Source organism: Astyanax mexicanus, chromosome 3 (genome assembly GCF_023375975.1).
Source record: "Astyanax mexicanus isolate ESR-SI-001 chromosome 3, AstMex3_surface, whole genome shotgun sequence".
NCBI classification, from domain to species: Eukaryota; Metazoa; Chordata; class Actinopteri; order Characiformes; family Acestrorhamphidae; genus Astyanax; species Astyanax mexicanus.
The window spans coordinates 36,592,469-36,611,409 of NC_064410.1; the positions used below are offsets into that span (position 1 = coordinate 36,592,469).

Below are 18,941 nucleotides of genomic sequence, written 5' to 3' on the forward strand. Positions count from 1 at the left end.
CTTCTACTGATTTTTTGAAGGGTGTAGTAATGAGTATATTAGCAAAGTCGCAGGACAATCTAACCAATCAGATTCATGATTTTCACTCAGGGGCGGGGCTATGACCGTCTAAACGGGGCACATTCTGGATTAGTTCAAAAGTTAGCGAACTGGATTTTTATATTACAATGGAATTGCAACGGTAAATGAGACAAATATTGTGTCAAATCATATTAAAAAGCCTTTTTAAAAGCTGTCCCTTAATGTGAAACTGTCATATAATGTTGCAGAAGGGGTACCCACTATGTTAACTTAACGCCACTGCTAGATTGTACCCAGATTGATTTTGGATGATCTGAACAGTCAGAAAGTATTTCAAAACCAAGTCTATCAAATCAGATTCAAATTATATTTGGAGGTACTTTAAAATGATTGCAATTATAATTTGGGTGTCCAAATGATGGACGACAAATGTTAGTTACTGATGTCTTCCATGTTTATATATGCAAATCTGATTTGACAGTTTGCCTGCAGTCTGAACACAACCATAATTCCTACTTTCGCCTTTATCACCAAGTTGTTTGGTGTTTTTTTTTTATAAAGTATGAGACTTCCCTTTATAAAGCCATTGTCTAGATTCTTAAACACTCACATTAATTTCTGGCCATTAAAGCACTCCTCAGACAGGTCAGTAATTTAATATTTCGTACAGGTTAAAGTAAATATTGTATAGTTTAGAGGAGGAGGTACCTGGACCTGCTGCTTATGAAGAACATGCTCTGTGGTCCAGGCTGAGACGGGTCAATGAGAGAGAATGGAGTCCAGTCCCCCGAGGCCGTGGACTCTCCTGGCTAAGCCGGGATAATCCACAGAGCTACAGCGAAAGCTAGCCTTTCACTCCTGCCTAATGTAATTAGCGCTAATTGAAAAGCCTGTTTGTCCTCCCCGGTGCGCGGCTCATCTCCGTGTGTGTTTTTGCTCTGGGCTGCGGTGAAGCCTTTGTAAATGTCACCTCTGATTTAGGAGGCGATCGCGAGGAGCAGCGGCTCTGCGGCTACGGTGGGCCTCCAGGACCCTGAACATGAGGAGATGTCTCTGGGTAAAAGCCCGGCTCATCTCAGAAAGCATGTGTTTTTCATCGGGGTTTAATTGGAAAAATAGACCCGGGAGATACAGCAGCGTGCAGCACTGGACAGCTAACACAAATAACAGCGTGTTCAGTGTGTGACTGCGTGTACGCCATGTCAACTCTAATTTGTGTAGCTGTCTAAACAGACTCATGGGGAAGATACGTCAGATATGACATGTGGAGAGGGGTTTGTGTGTCTGTGATTAGCGGTTTATTCTGTTTATCTTGTTCATTATCATACTTATTCTTATGCTTAATGTTTGTTAAGGTTCAATTATGCTTAATATGCTTTGGTCTCTTTTAAACCAAACCTGAACTATTTACCTTTTACCTGGAATGACACTGTAAAGTATTTGATTGTCAACATTTTGATTTTGATCCAGTATGAATCTGCAGTGTTTGTAGTTTTTACAGTGTGAAAGTAAGAATTATGGACTAAATTTAATCCAGTATGAAACTCCACTGTTTTTGTAGATGCAAAATGGATTAAAATCAGTCCACTGTTCTAACTTTCAAACTGTAAAAACTACAATGTTCGTAGCTTTTACAGTGTGAAAATAAGATTTGTGGACCAAATTTAATCCAGTATGAGTCTGCAGTGTTTGTAGTTCTTACAGTGTAAAAGTAAAAATTATGAAGTCATTTTAATCCATTCTGAATCTAGAGTGTTTGTAGTTTTTACAGTGTGAAAGTAAGAACTGTGGACTGATTTTAATCCATTATGAATCTGCAGTGTTTGTAGTTTTTACAGTGTAAAAAATTAGATTTGTGGACCATTTTTAATCCAGTATGAATTTGCAATGTTTGTAGTTTTTACAGTGTGAAAGTAATAACTGTGGACTGATTTTAATCCATTATGAATCTGAAGTGTTTGTAGTTTTTACAGTGAGGAGTGAGTACTGTGGACCGATTTTAATCCAGTATGAATCTAGAGTGTTTGTAGTTTTTACAGCCTGAAAGTAGTAACTGTGGACTGATTTTAATCCAGTATGAATCTGCAGTGTTTGTAGTTTTTACAGTGTGAAAGTAATAACTATGGACTGATTTTAATCCAGTATGAATCTGCAGTGTTTGTAGTTTTTACAGTGTGAAAGTAATAACTATGGACTGATTTTAATCCAGTATGAATCTGCAGTGTTTGTAGTTTTTACAGTGTGAAAGTAATAACTATGGACTGATTTTAATCCAGTATGAATCTGCAGTGTTTGTAGTTTTTACAGTGTGAAAGTAATAACTATGGACTGATTTTAATCCAGTATGAATCTGCAGTGTTTGTAGTTTTTACAGTGTGAAAGTAATAACTATGGACTGATTTTAATCCATTATGAATCTGCAGTGTTTGTAGTTTTTACAGCCTGAAAGTAGTAACTGTGGACTGATTTTAATCCAGTATGAATCTGCAGTGTTTGTAGTTTTTACAGCCTGAAAGTAAGAACTATAGACTGATTTTAACTGACTCTACTATAGGAGAGGGGGACTCACTTTCTACGACAAGCTGAAGCTGCCCAAACTGCAGCCCAAAGTTCTCTGAGATTTTTTTCCCCTCTTGTCTTTCTCTTCCCAAATAGCCATAAACTGATGGCATGTTTTAAACTAAATTTTAAACACTTTACCAGACAGTGATTAAGACTATTAATACACTAAACTTTGCCTTCACTGGAGAAATCTTTATTCAAAATGTTCCATCTCTCTGGGAGACTGCCCTTAAAAAAAACTTGTAGAGAGATTTTAATCCAATATGATTCTACTGTATTTGTACCAAGCATAGGTGAAGCTGCACTGTTGTCTTCTCCTCCTGAGTTCAGGAAGACGTCCAGAGCCTCGTGATCAGACATGTCCATCAGGTCCATCTGCTCCAGCATGTCCACGTTCACCTCCATAGACGACATACTTCCTATTGGCTCTGAAACCACAGCAAAGGCACAGTCAGTACTTCCTGTCATTCTGTTACACTACGCCATCAATTACACTACAGCAAGGATTCGAGTCCAGGTTAGACCTTAAAGATGCACTTATATTATATTTTATTATATTTTACATATTTTTAAATTTAGTAAAAAAAACCTTATTAATCACAACAACATTCTGTGATTAATCACAAGGGTTTTAATAATAGATATTTTAATTTAAATAAAAAATGTTACATAAAATACTTAGTTATACTGTGTTTTAGGGTTGAATAATAGTGCAATATGGTTTGTCTGGCAGACTGAAGCATTTTTTACTTTATAATAATATCTAAGGGTAGTTTTGACGCTTTTTAAATTGGAATCTTTGAGAGGTGGTTTTCAGCAGCTGTGTGTGAAGAGAGAGCAAGAGGGAGAGAGAGAGAAAGAACAAGAGATATTTATTTATATATATTTTATGTATACGAGAGATATTTAGAGATATTTCAGCATTAAAAAAAAATAATCTGTAGTGTTAACACTGTTTTATATCGCTAAATAGAACTGATAATATGTCACCAGGCTCTGTAAATGTGGTTGCATGATTAATTTGCGTTTAAAGGATGACGTGTTAAATGTTTCTAAATTAATTGCACAGTTAATGCGTTAACATTGACAGCTCCAATTTTATTAATTGAGTTTAATTTCACTTCATTTTAGGCACAGTATTTGGAATATTAAAGGAAAAAGGGCTTACCGTATTTTTTGCACTATAAGGCGCACCAGATTCTAAGGTGCACTATTAATAAACATCTGTTTTCTGGTCTCTTTTCATACATAAGGCACACTGGATTATGATGCCTATTATGCGACACTAGTTAGGAACAGGGGTGTTGCCATGTTTTCCCTTTTAATTCAGTAGGTCTTGCTTTCTCTCCTTAAAACTGTTTATTTGGGTGAGTAAAGCGCTTCTGTTTATGTACAGTAAATGTAGATTTTCACTAAGGCTGGGTGCAGCAGCATTAGCATTAGCAGCGTAGCTTGTTTTAACAGGGTAGACGCGCGGACTACAGGCTAATAATACTCACCTCATAATACTGAACGGCGAAAGAGCTAGCGCTTAGCGTGGTTAGCAGCTGCTGCTAATACTTGTGGAGAACTAAACTAAAACTCCTGTATAACACTGTACTTTAGTAGAGTGGCTTTACTGCTCTTTACAACCTGACTGATAAAATTTATACATATCGGATTATAAGGTGCTCTGATGATTTTTTGGGGGAAAATTTAAGGGTTTTAAGTGTGCCTTATAGTGCGAAAAATATTATAATCCCTGTCTGGGAAACTGCACCATTGGCTTTAGCCTTTAAGTAAAGTTTTGATGCAGAAAAATATTATTTTATTTACATGGTGATTTATTTTATAAGAAGTATTGATTTTACATGGTAGATTTTAATTCTTATGTTGTTATTATTATGGTCATTACTACATTAGAATCTTCAGTAGATGAGGTCCTGATACTGTACGTAATGTGCTCTGACTGAAGAGTGAAATCATTCAGTACGTTCTGATCCTCATATCTTGTTAAAGAAGCTGAGCAGGGCTTTTTCAGGTTAATCTCACACACTGCTGCTATTCAGCTCCTCAGAGCTGCTCAAGGTCCTGGCTGATGACTGATGTGCTGCTATCGTAGCCAGGTCTCTGACCGGCTGCAGGGCAGAACGAGGAGAAAGAACTCATAAAGCTCAGAATCAGATCAAAAATTAAACGCTTGTCCTGCGGTAGGTGAGGCCTGTTCGGTCTTTACACAAAATTACACAGAAAACTACTGTATTATATAGTAGAATAAGCTTTAGTAGCTTTACTATCAATGGTAGGATCTGGTGTTAATAGTCTTCAAATCTAGACTGAAAATGTCTCTTTTCTTACAAGTTTTCAGTCTATTGTACACATTACCACTGTCCTGTACCACTCTGATTACACAATACCACTGTTCTGTTTTACTTACTGAGGCTTTTATTCATGATTACTTTAGTGCTTTTTATGACTACAGAACCAGTCAAAAGTTTTAAAACACCTTCTCATTCAATGTTTTTTCCTACATTGTAAATTAATACTGAAGTCATACAGAATATCTTGGGACATGAAGGAATCATGTAGTGATTTAAAGGTGTTAAACAAACTAAAATACAAATGTGAACCACAACTAGTGGTTTCTGAGGCTGGTAACTCGTAACTTGTAAACCTATCCTGTGCAACGGAGGTAACTCTTGCTCTTCCTTTCCCTGGGGCGATCCAGAGGAAAGCCAGTTTCATCATAGCGTTTTTGATTGTCTGTGCGACTGCACTTGAGGATACTTTTAAAGTTCTTGACATTTTTCAGACTGACTGATTTCTGATTTCTTCAAGTTTTTTTTTTCTTTATTTAGTTGAGTTTTTTTTTAAATAATGAACAAACAAAACACTGAATTTAAGGTGTATCCAAACTTTTGACTGGTACTGTACTCCTCCTGCTGGTCCTGCACTGGTCCTTTACCTGACATAAAACCTTTCTTACTTCACTCCTTTCTTCTCTCTCTTCTGTCAAATGAAATTTTACAGAGAGAAAAAAACTTCCAAGAAACATTCAATGGAAGTCAATGTAAAACGAGTTTATTTCAGATCACTTTGATGTACTTTTATTGGAAACTTGGCACAGTGTAAGGCACAGTTTGTCTGTTCAAATTATGTAGTAAATATGTATGTAACTAAAAATCGACAAAAATGAAGATACTTGTTTTTCATTGGACAGCGCGATATGAAAGTCCATTCCAGTTTCTGCCTTCCTGAATCAGGTCCATCCCACAACTCAGCAATGTTTTACACAATTCCCCTTTTTGTTTCTTCTTTTTGTTCTCTCTCTTGTCTTTTGCATGTAATAATATGCCCTACTCTTCCTGTCTCCTCCTGTGTTGCCCAGCCTGACTCTTCAACACTCTACTGCCCGCTGTGACTGTTTAATCTGCATGGACTTTTACATTAACAATAAGCATGTGTCCAGCGATCACTTATACTCGCACTCACCTAATTCATAACCTGCTCTTACATTAGCAGTAGTTCCTTATTATCTCTCTGTTCAGTTGTTTTTGTTACGTTATTTGTTTGTGCCAAAAGAGGATGGATTCAGTTTTTCTATTGAGTCTTGGTTCCTCCCAGGGTTTCTTCCTCTTACACTAAAGGACACTGTTACTCTGTTGTATCTGGATCTTTGTAAAGCTGTTTTCTGATAAAATTTGTTGTATAAAGTGCTGTATAAATAAAATAGAACTGAATCAAACTGAATCACTAAAACACTCTTTCTGTGTTGTAAACATGCCCCATACAGTCTCTACATAATAATAAAATGTAGGACTTAATCACAGCTACAGGCTGATGTGCATATAGTCTGTAGTGATATTTAGCCTGGGTTCGCGTTGGTTTTACTGCATCAGAAGTGTTAGCAATAATCAGAGGGACCATGTTTCATGTCTCATCGGCATGTTTTTTTTTTGTATCTCCAAGGGGGTTTGATTAATAATCAGGAATGAAGGTCTGTGAATGCTGCCCTTGATATTCCACTGAGCTCCAAATGGCACAGAAAATCAGGCCGGTAAGATTGCACTGTGCGCTGTACTCCAACACCTGTTCAGAAGTGCTCAAACAGAAGTTGTTTGATATAAAAGCACATTGGAGATTTTATAGACAGTTTTTAGAAACAAGTTAAATTATTATAGTCTTCAGCTAATCGAAAAGTTTGGAATCACATGTTATAATAACCTTTTATAGACCAAAAACTGGACACCATATGACATTTTTAAATGACTTTATAAAATGTATTTACATTAATTAAATTATTTTTTTTCTTCCAAACTTAGTTTTTAATGTTTTTGCATGTTTAAATAATATTGTAATCAAATGTGATTGGAATAAGATTGATTGAGATCTGAATACTGTGTAGTCTGTGAAAATGAGACAATATTAAAGATTTTAGCTCTTCATTTTGGTATATATATATATATGTGCAGTGAGGCCCTTCTAACCCTTCAGAGAAGGAGTGACAATAAATGCATGTAAATAAATACATAATTTTTAATCAGGAAATATATATCATAGCTATTGTAAGAATTTATTTTATAAATTAACTAAAATAAAAAACAGCAACTAATTTAAAGCATTAGTCTGTGTTTTTCAGTTGCTTTCAGTTGCTACAGTTGCTCTAATCTGACTGACAGCGGTTTTAACCAATCAAAGCTTTTTAAAATGGCTTCTTTCACTACGGGGGCGGGGCCATGGCTGTGTAAGCGTTGCTTAGTCATAAACGGAGCTCGTGCTGGATTAGTTCAATAGTTAGCGAACTATCATGGAATTGCGGCTGCAAATGAGATTAATATTGTGTCATATCATATTAAAAGGCCTTTTTAAAGGCTGTCCTTCAATGTGAAACTAATTCACAATAATAGGCCGCCTGACTGGTGAGTTTTTGTGTGTACTTAATGTTTTGGCTGACCTGGTGTACTGTAGACATACAAATGAGTGATCTTTGTTGAATGGTTTTACTTGTAGGCAAATTAAGCATTTATTGTTGGGTCTATTGTATACTTTGTAGTTTGTAGCTGTATTTATGGGCTGTTGATTTGTATTAAGTCAATATAACTAAGTCAAGAGAGAGAATATGAAACGTAAGTTATTATAATATTTATCTATGTGTCGGACGGCCGGTGGCGGGGTGTTGGGGGGGGGGGGGGGGGGGGTTGGAGGTGGTTGCTGAGGGGTACCCACTATATTCACTGCACGCCACTGATATATAGTGTACATTTATACTTATGTTTTATGCACGTTATTTTGGAAAGCTGTCATTCCAAGCAAATGTAAGCTTTGATCTGATTTATCTGTTTATGATTTGCTTATGAAAGAAGGTTTTCTTTACAAATAGTACAAATCCATTTTAAAGTAAATTAAAAACGTCCTGACTGAAACTTTAATGTACTTTGAGCGTTGAAAGTCTGAGAAAAAAGTGTTTCTTTAGACAAATCTAAAGTGGATATTTTTAGCCCAACATGGGCCACCTAATGCCTTACTGAAACCTAACAAAGGTTTTTAAAGTAAAAACATTAGTTAATGCCATATGTAAAGCATGGTGGTGGTGGTAGTATGTGAACTTTGAGAACTGCAAGCCAAAGATACCGCTAAGTGGACAATGAGATAAGTTGGGTCATGCAACAAGACAATAAATTAATGCATTAGAGCAGATATCTCTCATCCCTCATAATTGTTTGAAAAGGTTGAAATTGCACCATAAACAATATTTTAAAGTTTGTATCAGGACATAAAATGTGAACTACATACTAAAAGGCTTACAAATGTTACTGAGTTAAAGCAGTGTCACACAGAAGTTATTAACACACTAATTAACACCTAAACAAAGAGTCTGGCTGTATTTATTGCAGCTAAAGGGGTGTACGAAGCGGCTAAACGGTAAGGGGCAATCAGTGTTTACTTCCTGTCGGCTGAGCTGTGTTTAATAGAACTGTTTATAGCCCTGGATTCATCACCTTGCTGCTGTTTGTGTGCCATGCTGTTAGTACATGCGTCACACACACAGGGTATAGCAAGAGAGGTAGCTTTGTGTGTGTGTGTGTGTGTGTGTGTGTGTGTGTATAAGACAGAGACGGTGTTAGTCAGAGCAGAGAGGTGCGTACCTCAGGGAAGAGTTAGATCGGAGCAGCAGGAGGGGAAAGGACAGAAAGAGGGATGAGTTAGCTCTCTTTACGCAGTGTTTCTACTCTTTCTCTCATAGCAACACACTTTCCCAACCAATCACACTCCTCCAGCTCACGTACACACACACACACACACACACACACACACACACACACACACACACCATACAGAATTGAAAAGTAGCTGCTCATGCTGTTTTTTTTAGGTACAGGCTTTACACTCCATTGTAACTTTATCTGTAACTTTATTTTTGAAAATAATCAAATAATTACTATTGTTTTCAAAATCCTACATGCATTGTACTACTGTTAATTCTGTTCATTCATTGTAAAGTGTTGGTTGGATTTTTTTTTTTATGCCCAAAAGAAAACTGTACCCAATTGCTTTGTTTTTCTCTGTGGTATCCAGGTACGTTTAGCTAAGAAAGCTCTCCAATTGGTCAGGCCTTCAGGGGCTTCCACTTACATCATTAGGAAATGACCAAGGAATAAACCATCTATCTGTACTGAGGTGGAGCTGATTTGTGTCACAATATATTCTAGAACTACTGGAAATCATACATCAGTTAATGTGACTCGATCAACTGTGTTTCAGAATTAAGGCTAATTGACTGTTACACACATACAGCTTTAGAATATAATAAGAGACCACTTAAAATGATTTGTTGATGAGTTTCTTTGATTTTACTAAATTGAAAACCTCTGGAATATAATCAAGAGGAAGATGGATGATCACAAGCCATCAAACCAAACTGAACTGCTTGAATCTTTGCACCAGGGGTGGCATAAAGTTATCCAAAAGCAGTGTGTAAGACTGGTGGAGGAGAACATGCCAAGATGCATGAAAACTGTGATTAAAACCAGGGCTACTCCACCAAATAACGATTTCTGAATTCTTAAAACTTTATGAATATGAACTTGTTTTCTTTGCATTATTTGAGGTCTGAAAGCTCTGATCTTTTTTTTTTATTTCAGCCATTTCTCATTTTTTGCAAATAAATGACAATATTTTATTCATTTTCCTCAAACATATACCTATGAATAGCAAAACCAGAGAAATTGATTCAGGAACTGAAGTGGTCTCTTATTTTTTTCCAGAGTTGTTCTATATTAAAGATGCAAGGTCAATAGAGCTCTCTCAGACTCTGGCTGCTGATGGCGAAGCAGTATGATCCGATCATAGTGACAATAGACTACTGAGAGCTGATGCACAGTGTTATTTTGATACATTGTACATATTGTGAGCAGCTCTGCGAGGGACCTCACAATCCAATCTTATGGTTAAGAGCCCTAAGGTTGCCATGTCCTTTATTATCCAGTTTCGATGGGATTTATCTATTGTTCCAGCATGACTCCCTCAGCCGCTCTTCAATGCTTCTTCCATCACGCAACAGGCCATTTTAAACAGGAGAGAGGGGGGAAGGAGACGGAGGAAATGACATTCAGTACAGCACAGGGAAAGGGTTTCGTGTTTGTTATTGACTGCATGCTGGGCTCCAGGCAAACTCATTCAGAGTAACGGCAGCTAAGAGGTTTCAAAACCACTCTCCCAACAGCAATCCGCCTGTAATTTAATGGAGTTTTATACAGGCGTACACAAATAGTTCATTTACACAATGATCTAATACACTGTTTCCTAATCTTGTCCTCAGGGACCTCCAGATGCTGCACACTCCTACTCGTTCTCAGCTTTTCACCCACCTGTACAGGCTGTTCTACATTACAGACCACTCAGCCAGGTGTGTTAGTAGCTGAAACAAAGCAAAAATATAACCTGGAGCTCCCTGAAGACAAGATTTCAGAACATAGCAGTGGTTATAAGCTCTAGTCCTGTAGAATCAATCTAATTTAAACCACAGTTTAGTTTCTCTTTTCTACAGCCCTGTCAGATCTGGATTACTTTTACCAGTGGAGGTAGAGCTCATGTAATTCACACAACATTATGCAACAATATAAATAACAATTTATTCAAATCAGCTCTGTATTAACCACAGTGGAGTGGAAATACTGTATATTACATCCCCCACCTGTAGGGGGAGCCCATGCGCAATGAGTTCCAATTTTTGCATAAGGCTGTTTAAAAGTGTAATTGAGGAGCTAATCCAGTATGAATCTGCAGTAAGTAGCTTTTTTTTTTCTTTTTTTTTTTACAATTTGAGTTCAATATTTGTGGAGGGATTTTGCTTCAGTATGAATATGCAGGGTGTCTATTTTTTTTATACTTGGACAGAAATAACATGGAGTTTTTTTAATCAAGTATAAATATAGTGTGTCTAGTTTTTATACTTGGACAGAAATAACCTGGAGTGCTTTCAATCCAGTATGAATATGTAGTGTGAGTAGTTTTTATATTCAGACAGAAATAATATAAAATGTTTTTAATCCAGTATGAATAAGTAGTGTGTCTAGTTTTTATATTCAGACAGAAATAATATAAAGTGTTTTTTAATCCAGTATGAATATGTAGTGCGTCTAGTTTTTATACTTGGACAGAAATAATATAAAATATTTTTAATCCAGCATGAATATATAGTGTTTTTTTTTATATATTCAAACAGGAATAATCTGGTGTGGTTTTAATCCAGTATGAATATGTAGTGTGTCTAGTTTGTATACTTGGACAGAAATAACCTGGAATGCTTTTAATCCAGTATGAATATGTAGTGTATCTATTTTTTATATTTAGACAGAAATAATATAAAGTGTTTTTAATCCAGTATGAATATGTAGTGAGTAGTTTTATTTATTTGAATACCAGGGACAATCCACAATAATCAGAATAACTATTTCATATTGTAAATGTAGATTTAGCCAAATGCTAAATGTCTCTCTGCAGTCTAGAACAAATCTACAGTTTTTACAGTCTTATAATTTGCAACAATTTGGAGTGATTTTAATTCATTATGAAACTGGCGTCTCCATGGGATTTTGGAGGAATTATCTTATATTTATCATTTAATCAATTCTTATAAATCACACCATCCAACCTCCTCAGATAAAAGCTATCAAGCAGAATCTTAAGAATCCTAAGCTCTGCAGGTCTGTGAGTTACTGGGACGAGAATGAGACAGCAGCTGTTTTTTAGATGCTCTGTTCTTCACCTCTCCTCTCAGCGATCTGTAGATATCCGGTGGACAGGTAGTGCTCCATGTCTTGCTGAAACGCCTCCTCAAAGAACTTCTGCCTGTCCTTCCACTTCACCTGCTGCTGCTGCTGCTGCGGTGGTCCAGCATCTGCTTCCGGAACCCTCTGAGCATCCAGCTCCGCTGTGAATAGAGGAACAGTTTGGGTTGTTTTGATGTATGTCAGATCGTATCTATACAATCGTTAATTGTTCAGTTTGCCACGTTGCCAATGTAGTTAGACTAAAGTGGTAGATCAGATCAGCTAAATGAAACCCACTGCTGTCTGTGATATTTGTTTATTTGGGTTAACATTGAAATATTCGATTTAAATGTGGGTGGAGTTTAAATTTCACTCTCCAGTAGGGCTGCACGATATTGGAAAAAAAAATACATTGCTAATGTTCTTTTTTCAACTATATATATATATATATATATCGCGATATTAAACAATGCAGGGCCCATGACATCACAAGCCCCGCCCCTACCCGCCAGCTGTCTTGCCTACAGACCGATTAAGAGCAGAGTCAGCGCCGAGCATTCAAAACCCAATAAAAACAGCAAAACAAAAGTAATCGGTCCTTTAATCAGGTATTTAAATGGCTTTTAAAAGGTAAAAAATATTTTACCTTTTAAATGCAGGCACTAAACATCGCCTGCATACTGTGAATTTCACCTAAATCAAAACAGATGCCATACACAGTCACATACACACACATGCAGCACACACACAAACAGAGAGTGCCTGGATAAAGACGTGATTGGTCAGGACAGGACAGCGAGCAGCTGCCAGCACGGGCCAGGGTTTGTTTGTCTTTCTTTTAGCTCAGGTCAGTGAGGGCTGACGAGTATTTTCAGAGACATAAAGAGCTGTACACTCTACTCTTTCACTGCCATGGACTAGCAGGGTCTAAAGAGTGCCTGCCTGGGTGCTGAGTGGTCCAGCGGTTTAAAGCACTGCCACTATGAGCGTGAGGTCGCAGGTTGGAACCCCCGATCATGCAGCTTTGCAATCAAGCTGCCGGGGCTTAGAAGGAGGAAAATTGGCCCTGCTCCCTCCGGGTGGGTAGATGGCACATCACTCCTAAGGTGATGTCCGCAGCACAGGGCGTCTGTGAGCTGATGTATCAGAACCGAGTCGCTGCGCTGTCCTCCGAGCGCGCCGGCTGATCGGTTGATGCAGCTCAAAAAGAAGCTGTGTATCGGAGGAAGCATGTGCTAGTCTTCACCCTCCTGGTGTGTTTGGGCATTACTAGTGATAGGGGGAGTCCTAATGAGTGGGTTGGGTAATTGGCTGTGTAAATTGGGGAGAAAATGGGACAAATTAGAGAAATTATACAAAATAAAGAGTGCCTGCCTTATTTATTTACAATTGTTTCATTGAATTTAGTTGCTCTATATGAACAAATCAGCCAAATCTTGTGTGTGTTCCCATTGCCCCAAAAACAGCTTTGATCCATTGAGATGTGGACTTCACAAGACCAGATGCTGCTTTTCTGCACAATTCTTCCTCCCTGGTGTGATGTGACTTGTTATTGTTACAAGGTTTCTGGTCTAAATGAGGAGCAGGTGTTTTTGGGTACAATTTTTATTTTCATACTGACCACTAGATATTCAACATGGCACTTCATGGCAAATAACTCTCTGAGAATGTGAGAAACAGAAATGTTGCTCTCCAGAAAGTTCATACACCAGTTTTTCAGGATGAATTCCACTCAGAACAGGCCTCCCCAGGGTCGACCAAAGAAGTTGTGTCTACAGCATACATCCAGACATGTGAGCGCTGCCAGCATTGCTGCAGAGCTGGAAGAAATGGGAGGTCAGCCTGCACTGCTCAGACCTTACAACACAAACTGCATCAGCTCTGTCTGAATGGTACTGTCCTAGATGGTAGCCTCTTCTGAAGCTGATGCACAAGAAAGACTGCAAACAGTTTGCTGAAGACAAGCAGTCAGGAGCATGGATTACTGGAACCATGGATGTCCTGTGGTCTGATGAGACCAATATAAACTTGATTGACTCAGATGGTGTCCAGCATGTGTGGCGGCGTCCTGGTGAGGAGTACCAAGACAACTGTCCCTTGCTTACAGTCGAGCATGGTGGTGGTAGCATCATGATCTAGGGCAATATGAGTGCTTCTGGCATTAGGGAGCTGAATTTCAAAATGAACTGTGACATTCTGAAGTAGAGCATGATTCCCTACCTCCAGGAACTTTTTTATTTTTAAGGGAAACATAATTACTAAAGCATCAACATCTCTCTCTCTCTCTCTCTGCCTCTGTGTCTCTCGCACACCCTCAGGGAAAACACAAACTCAATGATATCACATCTCAGCACTGCTCTGTCTGTGAATACTGATTTGACTCATAGAGAGAGAGAGAAAGAGAGAAAGAGAGAGTACTGCTTAACTCAATGCTAACTCTCTCTCTCTCTCTCTCTCTCATTCAACATTCTCCACAGAGACACATATACCCGCTCTCCTCTTATCTCTCCCATTCTATGTCTCCTAAGCCCCTCCCAGCTGTGTGTGGGCTGCTGTGTGTTCAAGGACAGCTGAGACCACTCTATTAGGTGAGGGACCTGAGGGGGTGTCTGCTGCTGTGTGATTACTTTTTATCTATTTGTATGTGTGTGAGTTTGCATGTGAACATGTTGTGTGTGGGGGCATAAAAAAAAAAAAAAACATTGGCGCTTTGGCGAGAGTGTGTGTGTGGGTGTAAGTGTGTATGCTTAGTGATTTTGAGTTTGTGTGTGTGTGTGTGTTTGTCTGTACTTAGCTGGCTGCTGTAACACAATACCTGTGATAAAGTAGCTCATTTTAATAAAAGTACCTTACAATTAGAGCCGGGCAATATGGCCTAAAGAAATCAGATTTTTAATTTTAATTAATTTTTTATTAAAAAAAAAACATTGAAAACTATGTTTACTTTTTTTTGTTTTTCTTACATTTCTGCTTTGGGGTTTAAGTGCAACCAGAAACAAGCTTGTAGATTAGATGTCAGACCATACCATTAGTAAATAGTGAGAAAATACTGTAAAAAAAAAAAGTGATGTGATCTGTGGTGTTCAGGCGCTTTGGGTTGAGTGTAGAGTCGACTCAATGAGTAAATCTAGTCACAAATCATGGATCAATTATTTAAAACATAGTTTACAAGCCTTTGCATTGATATCATGCTCTGACTTTTGTACACACACAGCCACAGAGAAACTCATAGACACATTGGATTATACTTCAGAACACGAGTTTGTGCTAAAAACTAAATAAAAAGCAGTAAACGAGTCACAGAAAGTCACTGTTAAAGAAACTTTGAAGGAGGCATTATTATTGTTTTCCACAATTAAACAGATCATCACCAGAGAGCGATGACGCTGCAAGTATTAGAATCGGTAGGATTTATTTCTAGATAAATATATGCTTTATTCCACTGGATGTTTGTATTTGAAGTACTGGGACACATTTGTTGTGCTGCTACTTCTGGAGGCAACCGACTTTTGACACAGTTTACATATTTCATTGTTTTGTTCAACATCTTCTGAAAACTTCTCAAAACCGTACCAATTCCATACCACTGAGGTGACATTTCCACTTTTTTTTCGGTACAAGAAAATTAGAAAATATGTGCGCTTTGGTCTGTGGGAGGCACCGGTAACCAAGGTAAGACGGATAAACACTTCAGAAATGAGGAGCGTTTTTGGATATTTTAGATTTAAAAGATAAAAAGTCTGTATGTAAAGATATACAATCTCGATTACACCATTTTGAAAACTGCATTAAAACTGTAGGTCCCACATTATAATAAGTGTCCCTAAGTACTATGTAGTTACACGGTAACAATCCATGTAACTACAGTGTAACTACTGATGAAGTACACATTGTTACAGATTAACTACAGAGGTACAGGTTATGTAATTACACATGTGTATAATTTATATATATATATATAATTTTGGGTTAATTCAGGGTGAGTGTACTTACACAAGTAATATAGCAAGTGTACTTACACGTGTAACAATGTGTAATAGTGCGTGTGATAAGTTAAGTATAAACTTATCTAACAGCTATTGTCTACTACATATACTATTACACATGTGTAAGTACACACATTATTACACATGTGTAAGTACACTTGCTCTATCTCTTGTGTAAGTACACTCACCCTGGAACACATGTGTACTTACACAAGTCAAAATTAACCTTAATGCACATGTGTAATTACATAACCTGTACTTCTGTAGTTAATCTGTAACACTGTGTACTTCATCAGTAGTTACACTGTAGTTACATGGATTGTTACTGTGTAACTAGATAGTACTTAGGGACACTTATTATAAAGTGGGACCAAACTGTAATTCGAATTAACCAAATTAATCATGAAAATAGCCCAGCCCTATTTGCAATAAATTAACAGCAAACAGTGTGAATATTACTAAATACTGCATAAAATTGAATCATTAATGAAATTAGAAAAAAGTATATAAACATTTTTGGGAGATAATTTTGACTGGGTGTCCACTTCTTGGCAGGGTCGCCACAGTCCCAGATCGTCTCTATTTGTAGATTGTTTTTGTCTTACTGTAGACTGGTGAATTCATAAAATCTTTGAAATCACTTTGTAACTCTTTCCATCTTTATGTAAACCAACACACTTTGATCATAGATGCTCTGAAAGCTCTTTATGGTGCTGCATGGCTCAAAGTCGCGTATCCTTCTTGTGGGGAGCAAACTCTAATTGACTCTAATTAGCCTTTTTGAGATCATTAACATAAAGGTTCACATACTCCACTAGCAGTATTACAAGGTAATTTATAATAATATAGCAAAAATGCGGACCATCGAACATCTAGAGATAAAAAAATACACTTTTTTTATAATGTTTTTTTTTTTGCAGAATTAACTAATATTGCTCTTTATGTAACAGTAACAAAATGTACAGCATTAGCACATTTTATACTGTTATTTGAGTAAGTGTCCTTGCCTGCAGCTGCCCCACTTAAGTTCAGCAATGCAACTGTACAAGTTTGGTTTGTGTTGTTAAGTAGGCTAATTTAGCTCTCCACTCCTCATCCTTTGTGTTGCTGTGTGGAAGAATTCATGAACAGTTGGAGCTTCCTGGGGTTCCTGCTCTCGTCTTTTATCCTAAAGCCAGACTCTGCTGTTCATCTCGCCTTTTAATTATCACCAAACATTTGGCTCAACCAATTGCCTGCTGTAGTTCACATGCAGCAGCACTCGGCTTTTACCTGTTTGCTTTCTATTTATTAAAGTATCAGTTATATCAGTTATAACATTGAAACCGCTAATAGCTGAAATGTGATACAAACTACATGGACAAAAATATTGGGATAGCTGCTCAGTTATAGTTTCTTCTAAAATCAAGATTATTTTAGAGTTTTATTAGGAGTCAAACAAAAGTATTGGAAAAAAGCGTCATCATTCCACAGAATAGAATTCCACTGCTCTACAATGCTGGGTGATTTATAACTCTCTAGTCCAGACCAAAGGACCACAGTTTGGTCCAATCAAAAGAGGTGGTCTTAGCCCAGACCAGCTGAACTGTGACCCAATTTGTGTGAGAACTTTTGGTTTCACTTTATTTGAAAGGTCCATTATAGATGCCTCAACTAACATCCAACTCTATTGAATGAACTCTAAGGTGAAAGTAAATGATTCTCTGTTGAATGTAACCCTACATCCAACTCTAACTAGAACTCTAATCTTAACATTTTATGTTTAGGGTTTAGGGTTAAATTTAATGTTTAAGGTTTGGGTCAGGGTTAGGTTTTAGGGTCGAACTTTTAGCATTAAACTTCTTTCTTAGATGGTTAAGACCTTCAGACCAATCAAAGCAAGCTGAAGCAGACCATCATCACCCATCACCCATTAAACAAATGAAAAAGAGAAAGAACCAGGGTTGTGTCCCCCTTGCACGTGCAAGCTAAACACAGCAGATTGGGTGAACAGATTACGCTTGTGATTCCTGTATCTACTGTAACTGTATATCATCGCTGACCAATGAAAAACAAGGAAAAGGCAAGAATGCTCTAAACTCTGGATGAAAGTTAATGTAAAAAGACAAGAAAAACAGGAAAAAATTGAGATGCATGGTTCTTGCATGGTTCAGCAGTGATATTAACCCTTTTTTTTAACAGAAGTAAAAGGAATCTGAAGATAATCTGTTAAGATCATTCCTGTTGTGTAAAGCTCAGGGAGTCAGATTCTGTCAGGAACAGCTGGAAAGACAACTGGCCAAACTGACACCATATCACCTTCTGGAGCATGTCCTTCTACAGCCAATCATTGCTGGGAGACGTAGCCCAAACATAATAAAGTTCTTTAGTTCAGTTTAGACTTTGTGAAAACACCTTTAAAGGCCCTGGTGTCAATGTCTTACGGGGTTTTCACACCTGTAGTTCGTTTCTCCGGTCCGAATTAGTTTGTTTACCTTGAGTGTTTTCTCCCTTTGTTTGGTTTGGTTTCCCACATGCACAAACCTAAACGCACATCGTCTCCTCTGATTGGTCAGAGCTGTCAGGCGTGGGAGTAAATATAAATGTACAAAAAAAGCAAATATAGCGAGAAGATTGTGTTCCAGCTTGTATATCTGTGCTTAAACACAAAACTGAACGCTGAAACGCTACGCTTTCAAACACAGTGATTGGACTTGCAGCGCAGATGTACACACGCAGCTGTGAGCAGTGAACACAGCACAGACTGCGTGTGCATGGACACAGTGTTTGTTCATAGCTGTGATAATGTGTAATTAGCATTATCTGGCTAATATATCAGTTTAAACTGCAACTCATAAGCAGTTTAGCTCGAATAAAAGGACTATATTTAATAGCTGGGTCGGCTCAAGACCGGATTACGTTCTCACTACAAGTGAATCGCTCCAGAGTTCTAGGTGGTCTCGGTCCGGTTCTTTTGATCCGCACCCGAGTGTGATTACTGTTTTCACACCTGCTCAATCGAATCGCACTCAAGTTACAAACAGAACAGAGTTTCTTTTAACCGGACCAAACAGTGCTTAGAGCCAGATACCAAGACTCTTTCAGAGGTCATTTGGACTCCACTCCTTAATGGTTTTAAGCT

General features: G+C 37.7%; 1 protein-coding gene across 2 annotated transcripts in view; it reads right to left on the bottom strand.

The window, feature by feature from the left end:
- Positions 1–18,941, bottom strand: part of dtnbp1b (dystrobrevin binding protein 1b) — a 72,676-nt gene that overhangs the window by 2,677 nt on the left and 51,058 nt on the right. Inside the window, exons 2-3 of one of the 2 annotated variants that reach the window (XM_007228518.4) lie at positions 11,831–11,995; positions 2,868–3,011 (exon numbers count right to left, since the gene is read on the bottom strand). In XM_007228518.4, coding sequence (XP_007228580.3) covers positions 2,868–3,011; positions 11,831–11,995 — 309 coding nt within the window. The remainder of the gene's footprint in view (positions 1–2,867; positions 3,012–11,830; positions 11,996–18,941) is intronic. The other variant, XM_007228519.4, reaches the window with a different exon arrangement.